The 13,537-nt window shown below is 53.3% G+C and overlaps 5 protein-coding genes and 1 non-coding gene across 6 annotated transcripts; 3 read left to right on the top strand and 3 right to left on the bottom strand.

Annotated features, from left to right (window-relative positions):
• Window positions 1-587: 587 nt before the first annotated feature.
• Window positions 588-671, bottom strand: BO94DRAFT_t58. The gene has a single exon. It is a non-coding gene; the product is annotated as a tRNA-His (tRNA).
• Window positions 672-980: 309 nt separating this feature from the next.
• BO94DRAFT_508280 (uncharacterized protein) lies at window positions 981-3,165 on the top strand. Its single transcript, XM_025609656.1, has 2 exons — window positions 981-1,154; window positions 1,208-3,165. Exons 1-2 carry the CDS (start codon window positions 1,046-1,048, stop codon window positions 2,953-2,955), a joined length of 1,857 nt encoding a protein of 618 aa, XP_025471970.1. The 5' UTR covers window positions 981-1,045; the 3' UTR covers window positions 2,956-3,165.
• Window positions 3,166-3,420: 255 nt separating this feature from the next.
• BO94DRAFT_508275 (calponin homology domain protein) lies at window positions 3,421-5,536 on the bottom strand (the record flags this gene model as incomplete). Its single annotated transcript, XM_025609655.1, has 2 exons — window positions 5,089-5,536; window positions 3,421-5,035 (listed from the first exon to the last, which is right to left on the bottom strand). Exons 1-2 carry the CDS (start codon window positions 5,253-5,255, stop codon window positions 3,421-3,423), a joined length of 1,782 nt encoding a protein of 593 aa, XP_025471969.1. The 5' UTR covers window positions 5,256-5,536.
• A 255-nt stretch (window positions 5,537-5,791) lies between these two features.
• On the top strand, window positions 5,792-6,892 carry BO94DRAFT_531120 (uncharacterized protein). Its single transcript, XM_025610831.1, has 3 exons — window positions 5,792-5,885; window positions 5,971-6,087; window positions 6,158-6,892. The coding sequence occupies exons 1-3, from the start codon at window positions 5,813-5,815 to the stop codon at window positions 6,490-6,492; spliced, it is 525 nt and encodes a 174-aa protein (XP_025471968.1). The 5' UTR covers window positions 5,792-5,812; the 3' UTR covers window positions 6,493-6,892.
• A 36-nt stretch (window positions 6,893-6,928) lies between these two features.
• wetA (developmental regulatory protein WetA) lies at window positions 6,929-9,331 on the bottom strand. Its single transcript, XM_025610830.1, has one exon. It carries the CDS (start codon window positions 8,959-8,961, stop codon window positions 7,294-7,296), a length of 1,668 nt encoding a protein of 555 aa, XP_025471967.1. The 5' UTR covers window positions 8,962-9,331; the 3' UTR covers window positions 6,929-7,293.
• A 2,528-nt stretch (window positions 9,332-11,859) lies between these two features.
• Window positions 11,860-13,262, top strand: BO94DRAFT_221181 (uncharacterized protein). Its single transcript, XM_025606223.1, has one exon. It carries the CDS (start codon window positions 12,108-12,110, stop codon window positions 13,176-13,178), a length of 1,071 nt encoding a protein of 356 aa, XP_025471966.1. The 5' UTR covers window positions 11,860-12,107; the 3' UTR covers window positions 13,179-13,262.
• Window positions 13,263-13,537: the final 275 nt, after the last annotated feature.

Here is a 13,537-nt window from a genome sequence, read left to right as displayed (position 1 = left end):
GCATGGCAAATCTGCTCGACATCCTGCGTGACATTGGGATGGCTACTTGATCCCGCCAGGTGGGGGGTAATGGATACTACCTTTCCATGGGTTGATCGAATCCTTCCGTTCGAGGTATTGAGGACTAGAAAACAACATTCTCTGTGTATTGTACTACTAGTTGTAATGAAGCGTCTGTGCTGTCGATGGTTCTGGCACGGGCACATGCTTAGTGCTGGTGGGAGCAATGTCGACAACTACCTATCCTGGCGCATGGTTAGTGCGTGAAGTCGCAGAGCACACTGTAACCAAGCGCATATGGGCTACAAGGCTTCTTGCTGCTGCCTCGAGGAAAGTATATATGCACACAATTAATTGTCCAAGAACAAGGGTCATTGAAGAAGTAGCACGGTGAGCAGAGGCAAGGTAGTATGATTGATGGGGGGAAGGAAGATGATGGGTGTGAGACAATGGAAGTAGTTTTTTAGTACGGAAGAATCCCAAAAAGAAGTTACCAACGATATAGAGAACCTGAATAGACAGACAGACTGTCTGATAGGGAAAAATGTAATCAGCAAAAAGGTAAATCAAGCACACACGCCAATTGATGGCGCTGCTGGGAATCGAACCCAGGTCGAAACGGCGCTGCGGAAAACCACAACGTTTCATGATGACCACTACACTACAGCACCTTGATTTGTTGGAAACGCTGTCGCTAAAGTGTTTGATATTCCTAGAGCTGGGGCTCACAGTATTCAGACGGTATATAAAAATTGAGAGCATGTACTATAATCGGACAGCCGGGGATAGCAATCTGTTTCAAATCCCGCCTCTTGAACCCACGACATGAAGAACGAAAGAATTCCTTTTTGTAAAGCACCCACCGACTAGGCTTCTTCGGAACGGCATTGTCTGAAACAGCCAATCATGAGCCGCCGCACGCGCTGCTATCGATAAGCGTCGCGTCGGCATTCTTTATCATTCTGCCATCCATCAGTCCATCTCCATCTCCATCTCCTCCGCATCCCCTGCTTTCATCCATCATTGCCCCTCAATCCCGGCCTCGATGACGGTCCCAGATGCCTCAGAGGTAACTTTGCCTCTCTATCGTCCTGCAAAACCTGTCCCGTTCGAGCTGGCCCAACATGCCGCTATCTTCTTTGAAGAGAGACTCTGTCTGCCCCTCCGCATCGCCGCTCCTTTGTCCACATCTGACCATCCCATCCAGATACCCAAGCCCTCGACTTCCTGCTGAACATCCTCACCTCTGGCACTGTTGCCTCCGCCCCGGCATTTACTCCACCTGTCCAACAGCTCGCCGTGGCAGCCACCCTCCTCGTGCACCCTTCCACCACGACCCGCGCAAAAACCACCGAAGAGGAAGAAGCGCCTCAGGCGGCTTTACGTCTTCTTCGACTGACCAATACCCTCGTCGGACCCATTGCCTCTAAACTCGGCGTCGCCTTTACTTTCAACCATTTTGATGCCCCCCGCCATACAAGACGACGTCCCGCAGAGGAGGTCCCCGTGCCGACAGGCTTGTCCTCCGAGGACACGAAACCTTTGAACCTAGACCTCAGCCAGAAACACTCCATCTGGTCTAGTGCAGAAGATTTCTGGCATGTTGTTGGTTGGGCATTCAATTGTTCAGTCCATCATCGTCAGCGTTGGGCTCGATGGCAAGTCTGGCTAGAAATCATGTGTGATGTTTTGGAGAGTGACTGGAACGAACGGTTACGACAACAGAGCGAAGTCAAGCCCAGCGACACCACCACCACCACCACCAAAACAGCACCCACCGCATCCCCAACGAAGACCAGAAGCAAGAAAAAGCACAATCCCAAAGGTCAAGACGAAGACCACTCCCGCCAAATCCTCAAAGACAGCTTGATATTCCGCTACATCAGCGGGGCCAGCGCCACGTACGGTCGTAACCGGCGCATTGTCCGCTCCATCTTTGCAGACGGGGGCTCGACTTCCCGGAACGAATTCCGCGAAGTCTTCCACAACGAACTCAAACACGCAAAGACCGACACCAACAATAGCAAAAAGCGCAGCGCGCAGGTCAACATCGATGAAGAAGAGTTCGGCGACTACCTCACAGACGATGATGAGATCGAAGAAGATGACAACAACGAGGACGAGGAAGCCACCGACCCAGACCTCAACCTCACAACCTCAACAAAACGCCGTCAACCCAAACGGCCCCGACGAGCCCCACGCACCAAACCCAGAAAACCAGTAGCCCTAGGCCCCGGCATCAACACGCCTCCCGGCCCATATGGTGGCTCCGCCCCAAGCACTGGCATCATCGTGCCCATCGAAGAACTCCCCACCAAACACATTCCCTACATGCACGGCGACGTCGGCTTCTTCGGAGGCATGCGCTCCCTCTCTCTCCGCCAACGTCTCCTATACCTTCTCTCCACCGTCTCAGAATCCCTCCCCGACGACTTCGCCTCCCTCGAAGACCTCTACCACCTCTTCGCCGAAAACATCCGCCACCTCCCCCTCCCCATCTTCCAAGCCTTCGTCAGCCCATCCACGCTCCCCTACTTTTCCCCTGCCGCCAAAACCACACTCTGCGAATTCCTCCTCTTCCGAATGCGCGAGACCGCCGCCCCAGACACAGACGAGGAGTATCTCAACCAAGACAAACTGGAACGATGCTTCCTGCCCTATATGGCCAGCACGGCCAGTATCTCCGACAACGCCAAGATGTCCATCGCCCTCGAGTCACTGATCATTCTCCTCGCTGATAGCGATATGCTGCGCATCACGCCAGAGTTGCGCGACGCAGTCTTGGAGGGAAATCATCGACGGATTACACGGGCACGAGGAGAAGCGCGAAGAGGTGGTCAGGAGGCATTACAGTGGGCTGATGATATCGAGCGAACATGGTTGCTTGAGAGCGGGGAGCGCTTGTTGCTTCTCGTGGATGAGATTCTTTGCGGAAAAAAGGCCTATTCGGAGTAATTCGCTACTACTTCTCATTTCGGTTGTTTGTTGGTTGAGTGATTGCTTCTAGATGCGTTCGGGATAAGAGCGAGTAAAAGCGTGCTTTTCATTCATCGAATCATTGATTGATCTACCTCATACTCGCTGGTTGATCATCTACTGTCTAACCACCCGAGTACGTCCTTATAGTTTACTGTTAATGTATAGATACCCTCTTGAAAACTGCTGAGATTGTGAAATGTCTATCAAAATTTTTATCCTGACACACGGTCAGGTTGAATGAATAGATGAATATTTACATGCAAATTTTGAAACCAAAAACCAGAAATCACCCATGCATGCGCGCATCCGCCCAAAAGCAAACCTAGTAGTACCTAACCAAGACCGCGTAGGGTAAAAGGGTATATGAAACCTCGCAGCTCCGGAGGTGGATATCAATGGATGATGTTGATAGATGTAAGCTCGCCTTTTTGCAAGAGTACTTTACGGAGGCGGGCGTGGGCCAAGGATTTGTCGGCGTGCTCCAACGACTTTGGCAGCTGCCTCTTGGGTCTGTCTCTGGTCTTCTTCCCATTCCCGCTGGCGCTCTCGTTCACGCTCCATCTCGCGCTCCAGAAGGGACTTGGAGGCCCAGCCGCCGGCTTTGGTCTTCTCCTGGGCGGCTGCGCGACGGCTGTTCTCGGCGTCGACCTCTGCCGTTGTTGTGTAGTCCTGTGGACGGTGGGTGGCGGGCTTAGATGCAGTAGGGGGACGGTTCGAGGCGAGGAAGCGATCGACACGGCTATCTTGTGCCTGGGATTGAGCGGCGTAGGCGACGGGGTCAGGGAGGGGACGTGGTGACATAGATGACTTTACTTCGGTGGGTTCAGGGAGAGGCCGAGGCGGCATGGGTGGTTTCGCCTCGGTTGGCTCTGGAAGGGGCCGCGGGGGCATAGCCGGCGGGCCATCCAGCTCCTCAGCCAGTCCCTCACTGCGATGGTTCTGCCATTCGGTGCGGAGCATGCGGCGTTCCTGCTCCAGTGAAGACAAATCGTAGCTTGGCTTGGGAGGCACGGGAACCGGGCGAGGGCTTCGAGGAGACTGGGGTGATCCCGGGCCCTGTTCACGTTCGCGCTCGTACTGACGCTCTCTCTCCTTCGCCCGCTCCAGCTCACGTTCGAGTTCTCGGATCCGTTGCCTTTCGCGTGTCTCGCTGGATACTGGTTGGGTAGGACTCGGCAGACTAGCTTGGTATTGGCTGAGGAACTGCCCGTTGAGGCGGCTGTCGTGCGCCTCTCGCCGCTGTAGCCGTTCACGTTCCAGCCTTTCTTCCGTCTCCTTCTCTTCTCGCACACGTTGCTGTTCCTCCTCTTCCCACTTGCGTTGTTGCGCCTCCCAGCGTTTTCTCTCATCCTCAACGTTGCGGCGTTCTTTTTCCCTCTGACGGGCCGTTTCCTCTTCCCATCGGCGTTCCTCTTCTATGCGTGCACGCTCTTCATCCGCCTCACGCTCTTGTTGGAGACGACGCTCAGTTTCCTGCTTTTCCAAGAGCTGTCTTTCTTGTTCCTCCTGTCTCCGCTTTTCCTTCTCTGCCAAGCTAGGAACCCGAGGGGCCGCAGTGGTAATTTGCCGACGAGCCCCAAACGCGACACCCTGGTTGCCCTGATTGGCGCCACCCATGTAGCCGTACTGATGGATGTTCCAGGCCGGGGCCGTGACGACCTCATCTGACCTTTTGCTCCAACTGCTGACGGGCTTGGGGGACCTTGCTGGACTCGAGTGTCCGGACACACTCGACTTGGTGGGAGTGTACGCGCCTTGGCTGGAGCCGGTGGCATTCGGGCTCAAATTCGCTGCTTTGCTTTGGGGGCCTAGTGCGCGAGGGAACTTGCTAGGCTGAAGGGCATTGGCACGCCTGCTGAAAGACGTAAGACACTGCAGAACCTGTGCAGGATCCTTGGCTTCGTAGAGATCGACAGTGAGGAAGACATCATGAGGAAGAAGGCTGATGGGCTGAATTTGGCACGCGCGGAGGAAGTGGGAGATATTCTCCATTTGCACGAAGGGCATCGAGGACTGCTTGTACTTGACACCGGGGGAAACGGCCAGATTCACAAGCCTGGGAAGTCATTAGTAGCTATACAGATTGCTAGAATCTCGTCTTGATCTCACTTGCAAAGTGCAACACCATCTTTCAAAGCGTCAAGGAGATCCCCTGGCGGCAGCTTTTCGTGGAGCGCCTCTTCGATCCAGGTACGGACTTCCGCGGCTGCCTGCGGGGTATAGCGGGACAGGCGCAGATTGCGCAGGTCCTTGTCGAGCGAGGTGACGGAGGCCATATTCAAGTTCGAGCCGACTCGATCAAAATGCCAGGGACATGCAGACCGATTCGTGAAGCACAGTTAGGCAGCTGGGCGAAAAAAAATAGGGGGGAGGAGCTGTTTATAGTGGCTTCCGGTGGGACGAACGGCGGGACGTCACAGGGGTTCAGGAGGGGGCTGAGGGGAAGACGGATGAACCGGAAGATCGAAAGGGTCTGGATGGGAGGCAGAAGAAACGCGCGAGGCCAGCAAGATGGGCAGTGACGGATCCAAAAGATGCTGCAGCCTAAGAAGCTCGGGAAAAACAATCAGCAGCAACCGCGACAGACGAGGCCCTTGGCTGGAATGCGCCGTGGAATTTACCAGAAGAATACGCGCCGTGACGGCCCAATCTTACCGATGACGTCCTTCCGCCGCCATCCCCGTCGCTGCCTGCCTTTTCGGGCCCCAGGCCCAGGCCGCGGCAGCCATTGACCGGAGCCGTTTACCAATCACTACAACCCTCAGCCACCTCCACCATCGACTTTCCCATCGCACGGCCCCAATCTCCATCCATCACCTTTCCTCTCGCCCCAATGAGTCCAATCAACAGTCTCTGGTTCAAGTGGAAGAGCCTTCGACTACCCTGGCGAAGATCCTTCCTCGTCGGTATGTCGCGATCGACCTGACCTGTCTCTCCGATCCCACCCTCCCGTTTTATATATAGCTTCTAACGAACACTGCCCCGACACAGGCACCGATCTCTCCGGAAACACTTTCTGGGAATTCAAGGACAAGCTGAATGCCGGGCGTTTCCGCCGCATCGTCAGGACCGATCCCAAAACCCACTACAGTGATGTTCAAGTGAGCCGTGAGTTTTGTACCTCCCGATCAAAACGCAAGTCCAGCCACGACTAACATCCCACCGCCACAACTCCCAGCACAATGGCACCAATGGCTTCGCTACGTGCGCGCCGAACCCCCTTCCCTCGAAGAACAGCAACAAGACATCATCCGCCAGGTGCAGATGAAGGAGCTAGCTCGTCTGGCCGATGAACGCTGGGCCAGCAAACCATCCTACCTCGATATGCCCATATCCCAGCAACAACAGCAACCGCTTCCCGCAACAAATACGAGCGACGCGACCGTTACCCAAGCGAAGAGTCCGCAGAAGGCTCCGGCTGCCAAGCAAGATCCCTGGGCAAAGGCCGCGGCAGGTAACCCGGGTGATAACTGGCAGCCTGATTCGTGGAGTCCGACTAGTTCGAAGAAATGAGTGAAAGATCCGAAGATGAAGCTTGGTAGAATGGGATTGACGTCTCTGTTCGAGCTTCTCGTTGAAAACATCATTAGACCTGTCACGCCTAAAGGCATCTGGGTTGCCTTGCCGGGTTGCCGTCCGTTCCCGAATTGCGGAACACGCCCCCTTGTAAAACAAGCTGTTGGCGTGATTTGTCGGAATGCCGCTGACTTAGGCTGACTGGAGCGTTGCCATACGGTATTGGGATTTTTTCTCGGTCAAGTCTCTGGTTAAACGCCTCCATCTATGTATTTTATGAGTCGTTGTATCATGATCCGTGTATATTATGTCCATCTGCCGGACTGACTGTCCCAGACATCGGATGACTGTTACTGAATCTCTCCACTTTACATTACATTTCAGACGAACTTAAGATAATATGGTATATTATTTCCGCTGAATGCTTGACTTCAGTATCCACCTACTACTATCTGCATTTATAGATCGCTCGCTTCTGTTTCAACTGTGTTCCCATGTATGCAGTATTAGTGACATATATTATACGTAGTATCCAACCCGGGGAGGAAACCGAATGTCCGCCCATCTAACGCTTTTGATGATCCAACTCCCAAACCCTTTCCTTCCAACAGCGAAGAGGATAATCTGTTTGAAAACAACCGCTGCCTTGTATCGGGGGTAAAAAGCAATGATATAGTAAGACATGGATAAAACAAGTACTCGAATGGTATAACGCAGGCAGCCCCAACCGGCTAGAGTAACCAACACAAGTAACAGAACAGGAAAAGAATGAACAAATGGATATTACTATTACATGAATTAGCAAAAGATGGCTTCGAGAGCCTCGACATCGCCTCCGGCCTTCCGGACGGCTTGCAAAGCGGCTTCGCTCAGTTTGCGCCGTCTATCGCGGGCTTCTTGCTCGCGTCGTGCCTTAGTCTTGGAGCTGCCGCTGGGGGCAACACCGGTGAGGATCTTCTGGTGATCGTTGGGGGTGAAGTTCACGAATGACACGGTGACGGATTTGTTGCCTCCCTTGGGGCTTGTAGTGTGGAGTCCCTTGACTGGCTTGGGCATGTTCATGGAATTAGATAGCTTTCGGTTGAGGTTCTGGCGGTTGATTGTCCTCCTGCTTCCGTTATGCATGATGGTTCCATTCTTTGGAGAGGCGCCTGAGCCTGGAGATAGCGATGGTGGCCTGGAGTGAGTGGGTGGGATTTGTGGGGTGACGAAAGAGGATGAATCCACTGGAGCTGCTGTGCTGTGGGTATAGGGACGGCTGTCGTGGCCGTTAGGAGCGGAAGCCAGCCCGGACGACGGGAAGGACGAGTGGGTGTTAGATAAGTCGAACGACGAGGGGTCGAGTTGAATCATAAGTCCCCCTTGCAGCATGTCATTCTGGGTTGCAGGGTTCTGGATCGGCCGTTGCGCAGCTGGGGAGGCGACCATTTGCTGATATGACGGTTGTCGCTGGGGAACTCGAGATGTAATTGGTGACCACCATGCTTGGGTATCGTGCCCATTCAGGTCGGGAGTGCTGTACGGAAGCCCCGAAGAGGCAAGAGAGTCGGAATGCCACGAAGACATAGACTGAGGGCCCGAAGAATGTGGGGAGGAGAAGATCTCATCAGCTGAAGGGGGGCTTGAGGTGGGCAAGCCAGAGCTGCTTGACTGGCTTAAATATCTCGGAGGCTGCCCCGCTAGGGTAGCTGTTGAAGGCGAAGGCATGGAGATGGCAGGTGATGGGTTGAAGATGCCAGTGTCATAATGTGGAGGCATCTCTGCGGAAGGCTTGGATAGCGCTTCAGTGCGGTTCAGGTGCGCGGTGTCTGCCGCCATATTCTCCTGCTGAACGAGGATATCTGAGGGTGGTGGTGACAAGGGCAAGCGTTCATCCGAGTTACGGAAGCTGAAGTTGTTGAATCGCTGAGCCCAAGCTTCGGGGTACGCCATTCTGTTCCGTTGGATCTGCGATGAGCGGGGGATGCCGGGGGAGAAGCTCTGTTTTTGCAGCGGCCCACGGCGGTCATTAGGCTCACGATGACGGCGGATGGCCTTGGGCGTGATGCCAGCACTTTGGGCCTTGCGACTGGGAGTTGCTGGGGGAGTGGTTGGGGATCGGCGGGTTTCCGGAGCACAGGCTGTGGGCGGGGCTTCGAAGTTGACAGCTAGCTCGGAGACGGCAGAAGGATGAACAGTGTCCTGTAGAGAGAAATGGGGGTGACCCGTAGACGAGTCTGGATCGTGGGCCAGACACCAAAAGTCTTTACTCCAAGCGTGGGCGGCCTGATGGGGTTGCGTGGAGGTGGGGATGGCCGGAGAATGCTCGCCACAGTCGCTGGACAGCGACTCGAGCTGAAATATTTGGTCAAGATCGCCAGGGAACGAGACATCTTTGTTGCCATCCACGCTGGAGTTGTCCATATTGACGTACTGATTAAATAAATCCAAGTCATTCAAGGAATGGTCGAACTGGTGGGCGAACATGGTGCCGGGGGTTTGTTGGCTTTCCGTTTGCGGCGACAACCAGAGGAGCTGTCAGTCTGTCACAGGCTGACCCAACGAACACCTTGGGGCAGATCAGATATGACTGGCGACGCACACTGCGGGCAGTCCTAAAGCTTGATGCACAGTAAAGCTTGACGCAAGGCAAGGGCCGGGCGAACCTAGCCGGCGATCCGTTGAAGTGCCGGCGGTGGTGACGATGGCACGGAGTGATGATGGAATGTACCGCAGCCTGAGGAGGGGAGTGTTGGGCTGGTTTGACGAGTTGTCAATCGAAGAAAACAGTGCAGAAAATGCAAAGTAGACAAAGCAAACAAACAACAGACTGAGGGCTCCTATTTGAATTGCTACGACGGGCCCCAGCCTCTGGATTCTTCTCTGGATTCTGCATACATTCCAAGAGCTCTCAAGAAGGGCAAGATGCGCAGGGAATGTGCCATCAAGGAATACGCAGCTCCTCGATATGGCCCACCCCATCGCCCATTGCCTGAGCAGAGCAGCCCATGCCTATCCCACACGCTCCTGGTGCCAATCAGAGGGCCTGGAAACCTGGTGGCTGATTCGTGCCATCCACCGCCAGACACTCGCCGTCCAGTGGGCTCGGAGCACAGATGGCCACCCGCGGGAATGCAACCCTTACTATGCCAGAAACAGTGCGCATAGGTATCAGCAGGGCAGACATGGGCGGGTCCTAGAGGGACCAGCGAGTACATCACCAATGACACCGACTTGTTCATTGTTTGATAATCAATGCCGGCACCTGGATCGAACTATGAGTGTCACAATGGAGCTCGACCGGCTTCGACGGCTCGACGCGTCAAGGGACACGGTGGAGGTGTGGTCTAGCTGCTGACTGACACCTGGAGTGTAAGCGTCATTAGGTTGCTTTCCCCATCCCCAGTCGAATACGTAGGATAGCTGCCGCAATGATTTGCACTAAATTTCCCCGACCGATCCTTTGCTCCACGCCCTTCCCGTCTGGTGGAGCTAATGATCCTCGGGTACTCAAGGCGCTACCGTTGGTGAGCTGGCTGGCCTAGACATTGGAATGCTGGGTCTGGGAAGAATGCATACCCCCCGTAACAATGCATGAAAAGAAAGATTTGGCATCCCGAGCCACTCGTCCTCCTGTTTGCTTTTCATAATAGAGGTTAGCCTGAAAAAGCTTTTGGCAATAGATGTGCAGTTTGACTCTTTGCCTGCCTCAAGTTTCTATAATTATCCTCTTTTACGCGGCACGCCCTAGCGGTAGAAGGGAACGTAGCTATTCGCATGCAGCTTTAGCATGGACAGTCAGTGAGTGTGCTGAGCTTACTACTCCGTGCCCATTGGCATTGGTCCATGCTGAAGAATAAGCAGACCGGATCTTTGATTCGACTCGCGAGGTCGAACTCTAAGTTGGTACGATGTTTCATCGCCAGTCCTTTGTTCCTTGTCCTTAGATTGACAGTTTGATTGGCCAACCCCACGAGAGTTCATTAATGAACAAGTCTTGTCGCAGATGCAGCACCAATTCATTTCCCTTGCCAGGTGCCGAGTGGCTCTTTCTTTGTTCGAATTCCTCAGAACATGGTTGAGCTGTGGTCCATGATCTAATTCCGACGAACCACAAGTATTCGCATTTGGGACAAGGCCACGCAAATCCAGGAGACATGGATAAAAAGTGGTGTTATGAAGATGTCGAGTCAGAGGTCCGCCGAAACCGTCGTTCAGGCAGGAACAGTGAATCGAACAAGCCACTCGGAAGAATTCTTTCAGGGTGAAGCATGCCAAAGCCCAAACATAGATCCCCGAACGTGGTTAATGCAAGATGAATAAGATTAGATTCCCTGAAAGTATCGTAAGTCAGGCCCGACACGAATGGACAGGCTAGATGGTTCACACTGGAGTGAAAGCGAGGTGTTGCTGGGCATTGCCCGTTTAGGTAATCACTATGCCGTTGTCCACGAGATGGAGGGAACTTCCTCTTTCAACTTTCAAGAGTCAAGCAGCCCAGACTGATGTGGAGTCATGGGCCAAGCATAGACTATGGAGTGTATCCATCGGAGAAATCAGTCACCAGCAATGTCGAAATGCTACCTAGCAAGCCGCCCACCGCGTGTTGGTCTCTCCTCACCGGCGAAGAGTCCAGAGACTCCGGCACGGAACTACATGAAACTCCGAGCCGAGAAAAGACGACGTTGATTGGATCAAGTAGCGAGCCTTAGCCGCAAGCGCTAGACCAGATCTGGCCGCCCGAGGTCGGGCCGATGGCTACGCCGGAAGGGGAGGCAACAAGGCCCCAGGTCATGTGGTGATGACGGAAATCTGACTGACTACCGCGAGGTTCGCCTTGTTCCCATCCCTTTCTTTCCCCAGCACTGGTTACCGTGCTATTTCTCATCCATTCCAGACACTTCTCGACGAACTCCGTACAATCGTCGGGGTTTATCATTCTTAGGCTTCCTTTGAGGAACACTCCATTGACGGATTCTGTTCCTTACCCCTCTCGCCCCCCGCTGCAGCACTGTTCCTTACGCCTCCCCACGAAAAGTGGGCATGACCCTATAGCGCCAGGACCCCTCTTCGCGGATCAAGCACCCAACCGGCTTCCGAACAAGGCCAACCTCATCGTCATCTTCCACACAAGTTGACGTCTACCTGAATACCCAACGCGTGGTGTTTAGCTAGCAACGAATCCTGCGCTTCTTCTCTCACGCACAACCAACCAGTCTATATGTATCACGTCAAACAGTTCATCGAAATCGAACGTGTTTTCAAGAGCAAGAAGGGAGTCAAACCGTGTTTCTCGGCTGGAATCCAGAACAACCAAACGCGCATGCGCCACAACCTGAACTCATCCCCCAATTTGAAGTGAACAGACAAATACAGAAAATGTTTTACGCTATTTTCCTCAAGGGCCTTGTCGGCTCCCACTAGGTGGATTTATTCTTCACGCCTGTGCTTCACCATGGACCCCTCTAAACCCTTTGGAGGCCTTCGAAGCCATTTTCTGAATATCAAAACACTCTTCATTCATCTCGACCAAAGTTATTGACTTTTTTCGAGACTGCTTCACCTTTTCTCGTCCATTGGTCTTATTTGCAAAGATTGTTCAGCTTCGGCAAGAGGACCCCTGTGTTGTCAAAATGAGCAGTCAAAACATGAACAAAAAGTCATGGGAGTCTCTTTCTTCGACGTTCTCCCAGCTTGAAGTATCGATCTCTCATGACAGTTGCTATGCCTCGGATGAGGTCTCTGTCACATCAGCCAGTCAATTGGGTGCCTCGGCCTTGGCGCCTGCAACTGGACCCTCTGTCGGTTTCGTTTTAAAGCCCATCTTGAAAAGACCATACTCGGAAATTGAAGAGTCTGGGTCGGAGTCGGAGTCTGGCTATGCTTCGGAAGCCTCAGACTCTGAATATGACGCGATCTTCGAAGACAGTGATGATGACGACGATGATATATACTATGTCTCTGGATGGGACAAAGCATCCATAATGTCTGAATCATGTGATGAAGACGACGCGGAATCCTTTGCCGGATCTTTTATTTCTTTCGGGCCTGTGGTTCGATTTGACACAAATATACGCTACATCGACGCCCCAGTTCTGGACGACGAAGGTTCTGATGTCGAACTGACCTGTCATGAGCTGATGGAACGTGCACGAGCATCTGGTACGCTCCGATTCCAGGAGACATGCGACCGTGTCGAGGACGAGGACGAAGACGACAGCTTGCCCGAGTCAATGAGACAGCTTCCTGAAGAGCACCCTAGTGATGTCGTTGACCTGGACAAGAGACTATTCGTTGCCTACATGAATGGTATGCACGAGATCCCTGATCGCAAATACAGATCTCGTCTTCACAATCAGGCCAACGACTTCAGTATGGGTCGCTTGGAGTCACCATACCTGGACTTGGAAAGTGCCAGTGCCAATGGGGCCTACTTTGACAATGTGCTGAATCATGTCATTGGGCTTTTCCGCAACATCGTCGCTAAAGAGGATTTCGGCGAACTTGCCAGTCTTATCAACGAAGAAGCCCCTTCAGGACACCCTCTAGGCTCCAGCAGAAGTCAGGAGCTGCTGGCGAAGATTGAGCATATTCTCGCGGAGAGACTAGCGTGTGACGCCAATATTGGGCCGGACGAGCTGAGCTTCTTTGCCAGCGGCGTCGCGTATGCTTTGGAGAATTGGAGAGATTTCCTGGTACGCTAGATAAAGGTTGAGATCGTACAGCAGTTTGCTATGAGGGATGAAAACTACTGGAGACCCGATCGGGCTCAGCAGAGATTGAATTTGCTTGACATGATGCATGAGATGCCGGCTGTGTTTTACAAAAGCTCATGAGCGGGGTTTAAAATTCTTGATGATACTGTCTATAGCATGACAAATAAAAGTGCCTTTCCCAAAGTACCTAGCCACACAGCGGTCGTTGCGAACCTACCAAAGAGGGCAATAGCAACGACCGGGGCCATGACGAAGCATGAAGCATATGCCTGTCTCATTGTCGAACAGAAAATGAAACAGCTCAACATAATTCTCCGGTGTGCTGGCAGGCCACCCCAGCCCGTCCC

This window comes from Aspergillus sclerotioniger, assembly GCF_003184525.1.
Source record: "Aspergillus sclerotioniger CBS 115572 chromosome Unknown BO94scaffold_3, whole genome shotgun sequence".
NCBI classification, from domain to species: Eukaryota; Fungi; Ascomycota; class Eurotiomycetes; order Eurotiales; family Aspergillaceae; genus Aspergillus; species Aspergillus sclerotioniger.
This window is presented reverse-complemented; position numbering and strand designations above follow the sequence as displayed.

Excerpts from the sequence above, each read along its gene's own strand:
- BO94DRAFT_508280 (XM_025609656.1), top strand. The coding sequence starts at position 1,046 with ATGACGGTCCCAGATGCCTCAGAGGTAACTTTGCCTCTCTATCGTCCT. Across the intron at positions 1,155-1,207 it reads CTTCTTTGAAGAGAGACTCT|ATACCCAAGCCCTCGACTTC; the intron begins GTCTGCCCCTCC and ends CATCCCATCCAG.
- BO94DRAFT_531120 (XM_025610831.1), top strand. The coding sequence starts at position 5,813 with ATGAGTCCAATCAACAGTCTCTGGTTCAAGTGGAAGAGCCTTCGACTA. Across the intron at positions 5,886-5,970 it reads GCGAAGATCCTTCCTCGTCG|GCACCGATCTCTCCGGAAAC; the intron begins GTATGTCGCGAT and ends GCCCCGACACAG. Across the intron at positions 6,088-6,157 it reads CAGTGATGTTCAAGTGAGCC|CACAATGGCACCAATGGCTT; the intron begins GTGAGTTTTGTA and ends CACAACTCCCAG.
- wetA (XM_025610830.1), bottom strand. The coding sequence starts at position 8,961 with ATGTTCGCCCACCAGTTCGACCATTCCTTGAATGACTTGGATTTATTT.
- BO94DRAFT_221181 (XM_025606223.1), top strand. The coding sequence starts at position 12,108 with ATGAGCAGTCAAAACATGAACAAAAAGTCATGGGAGTCTCTTTCTTCG.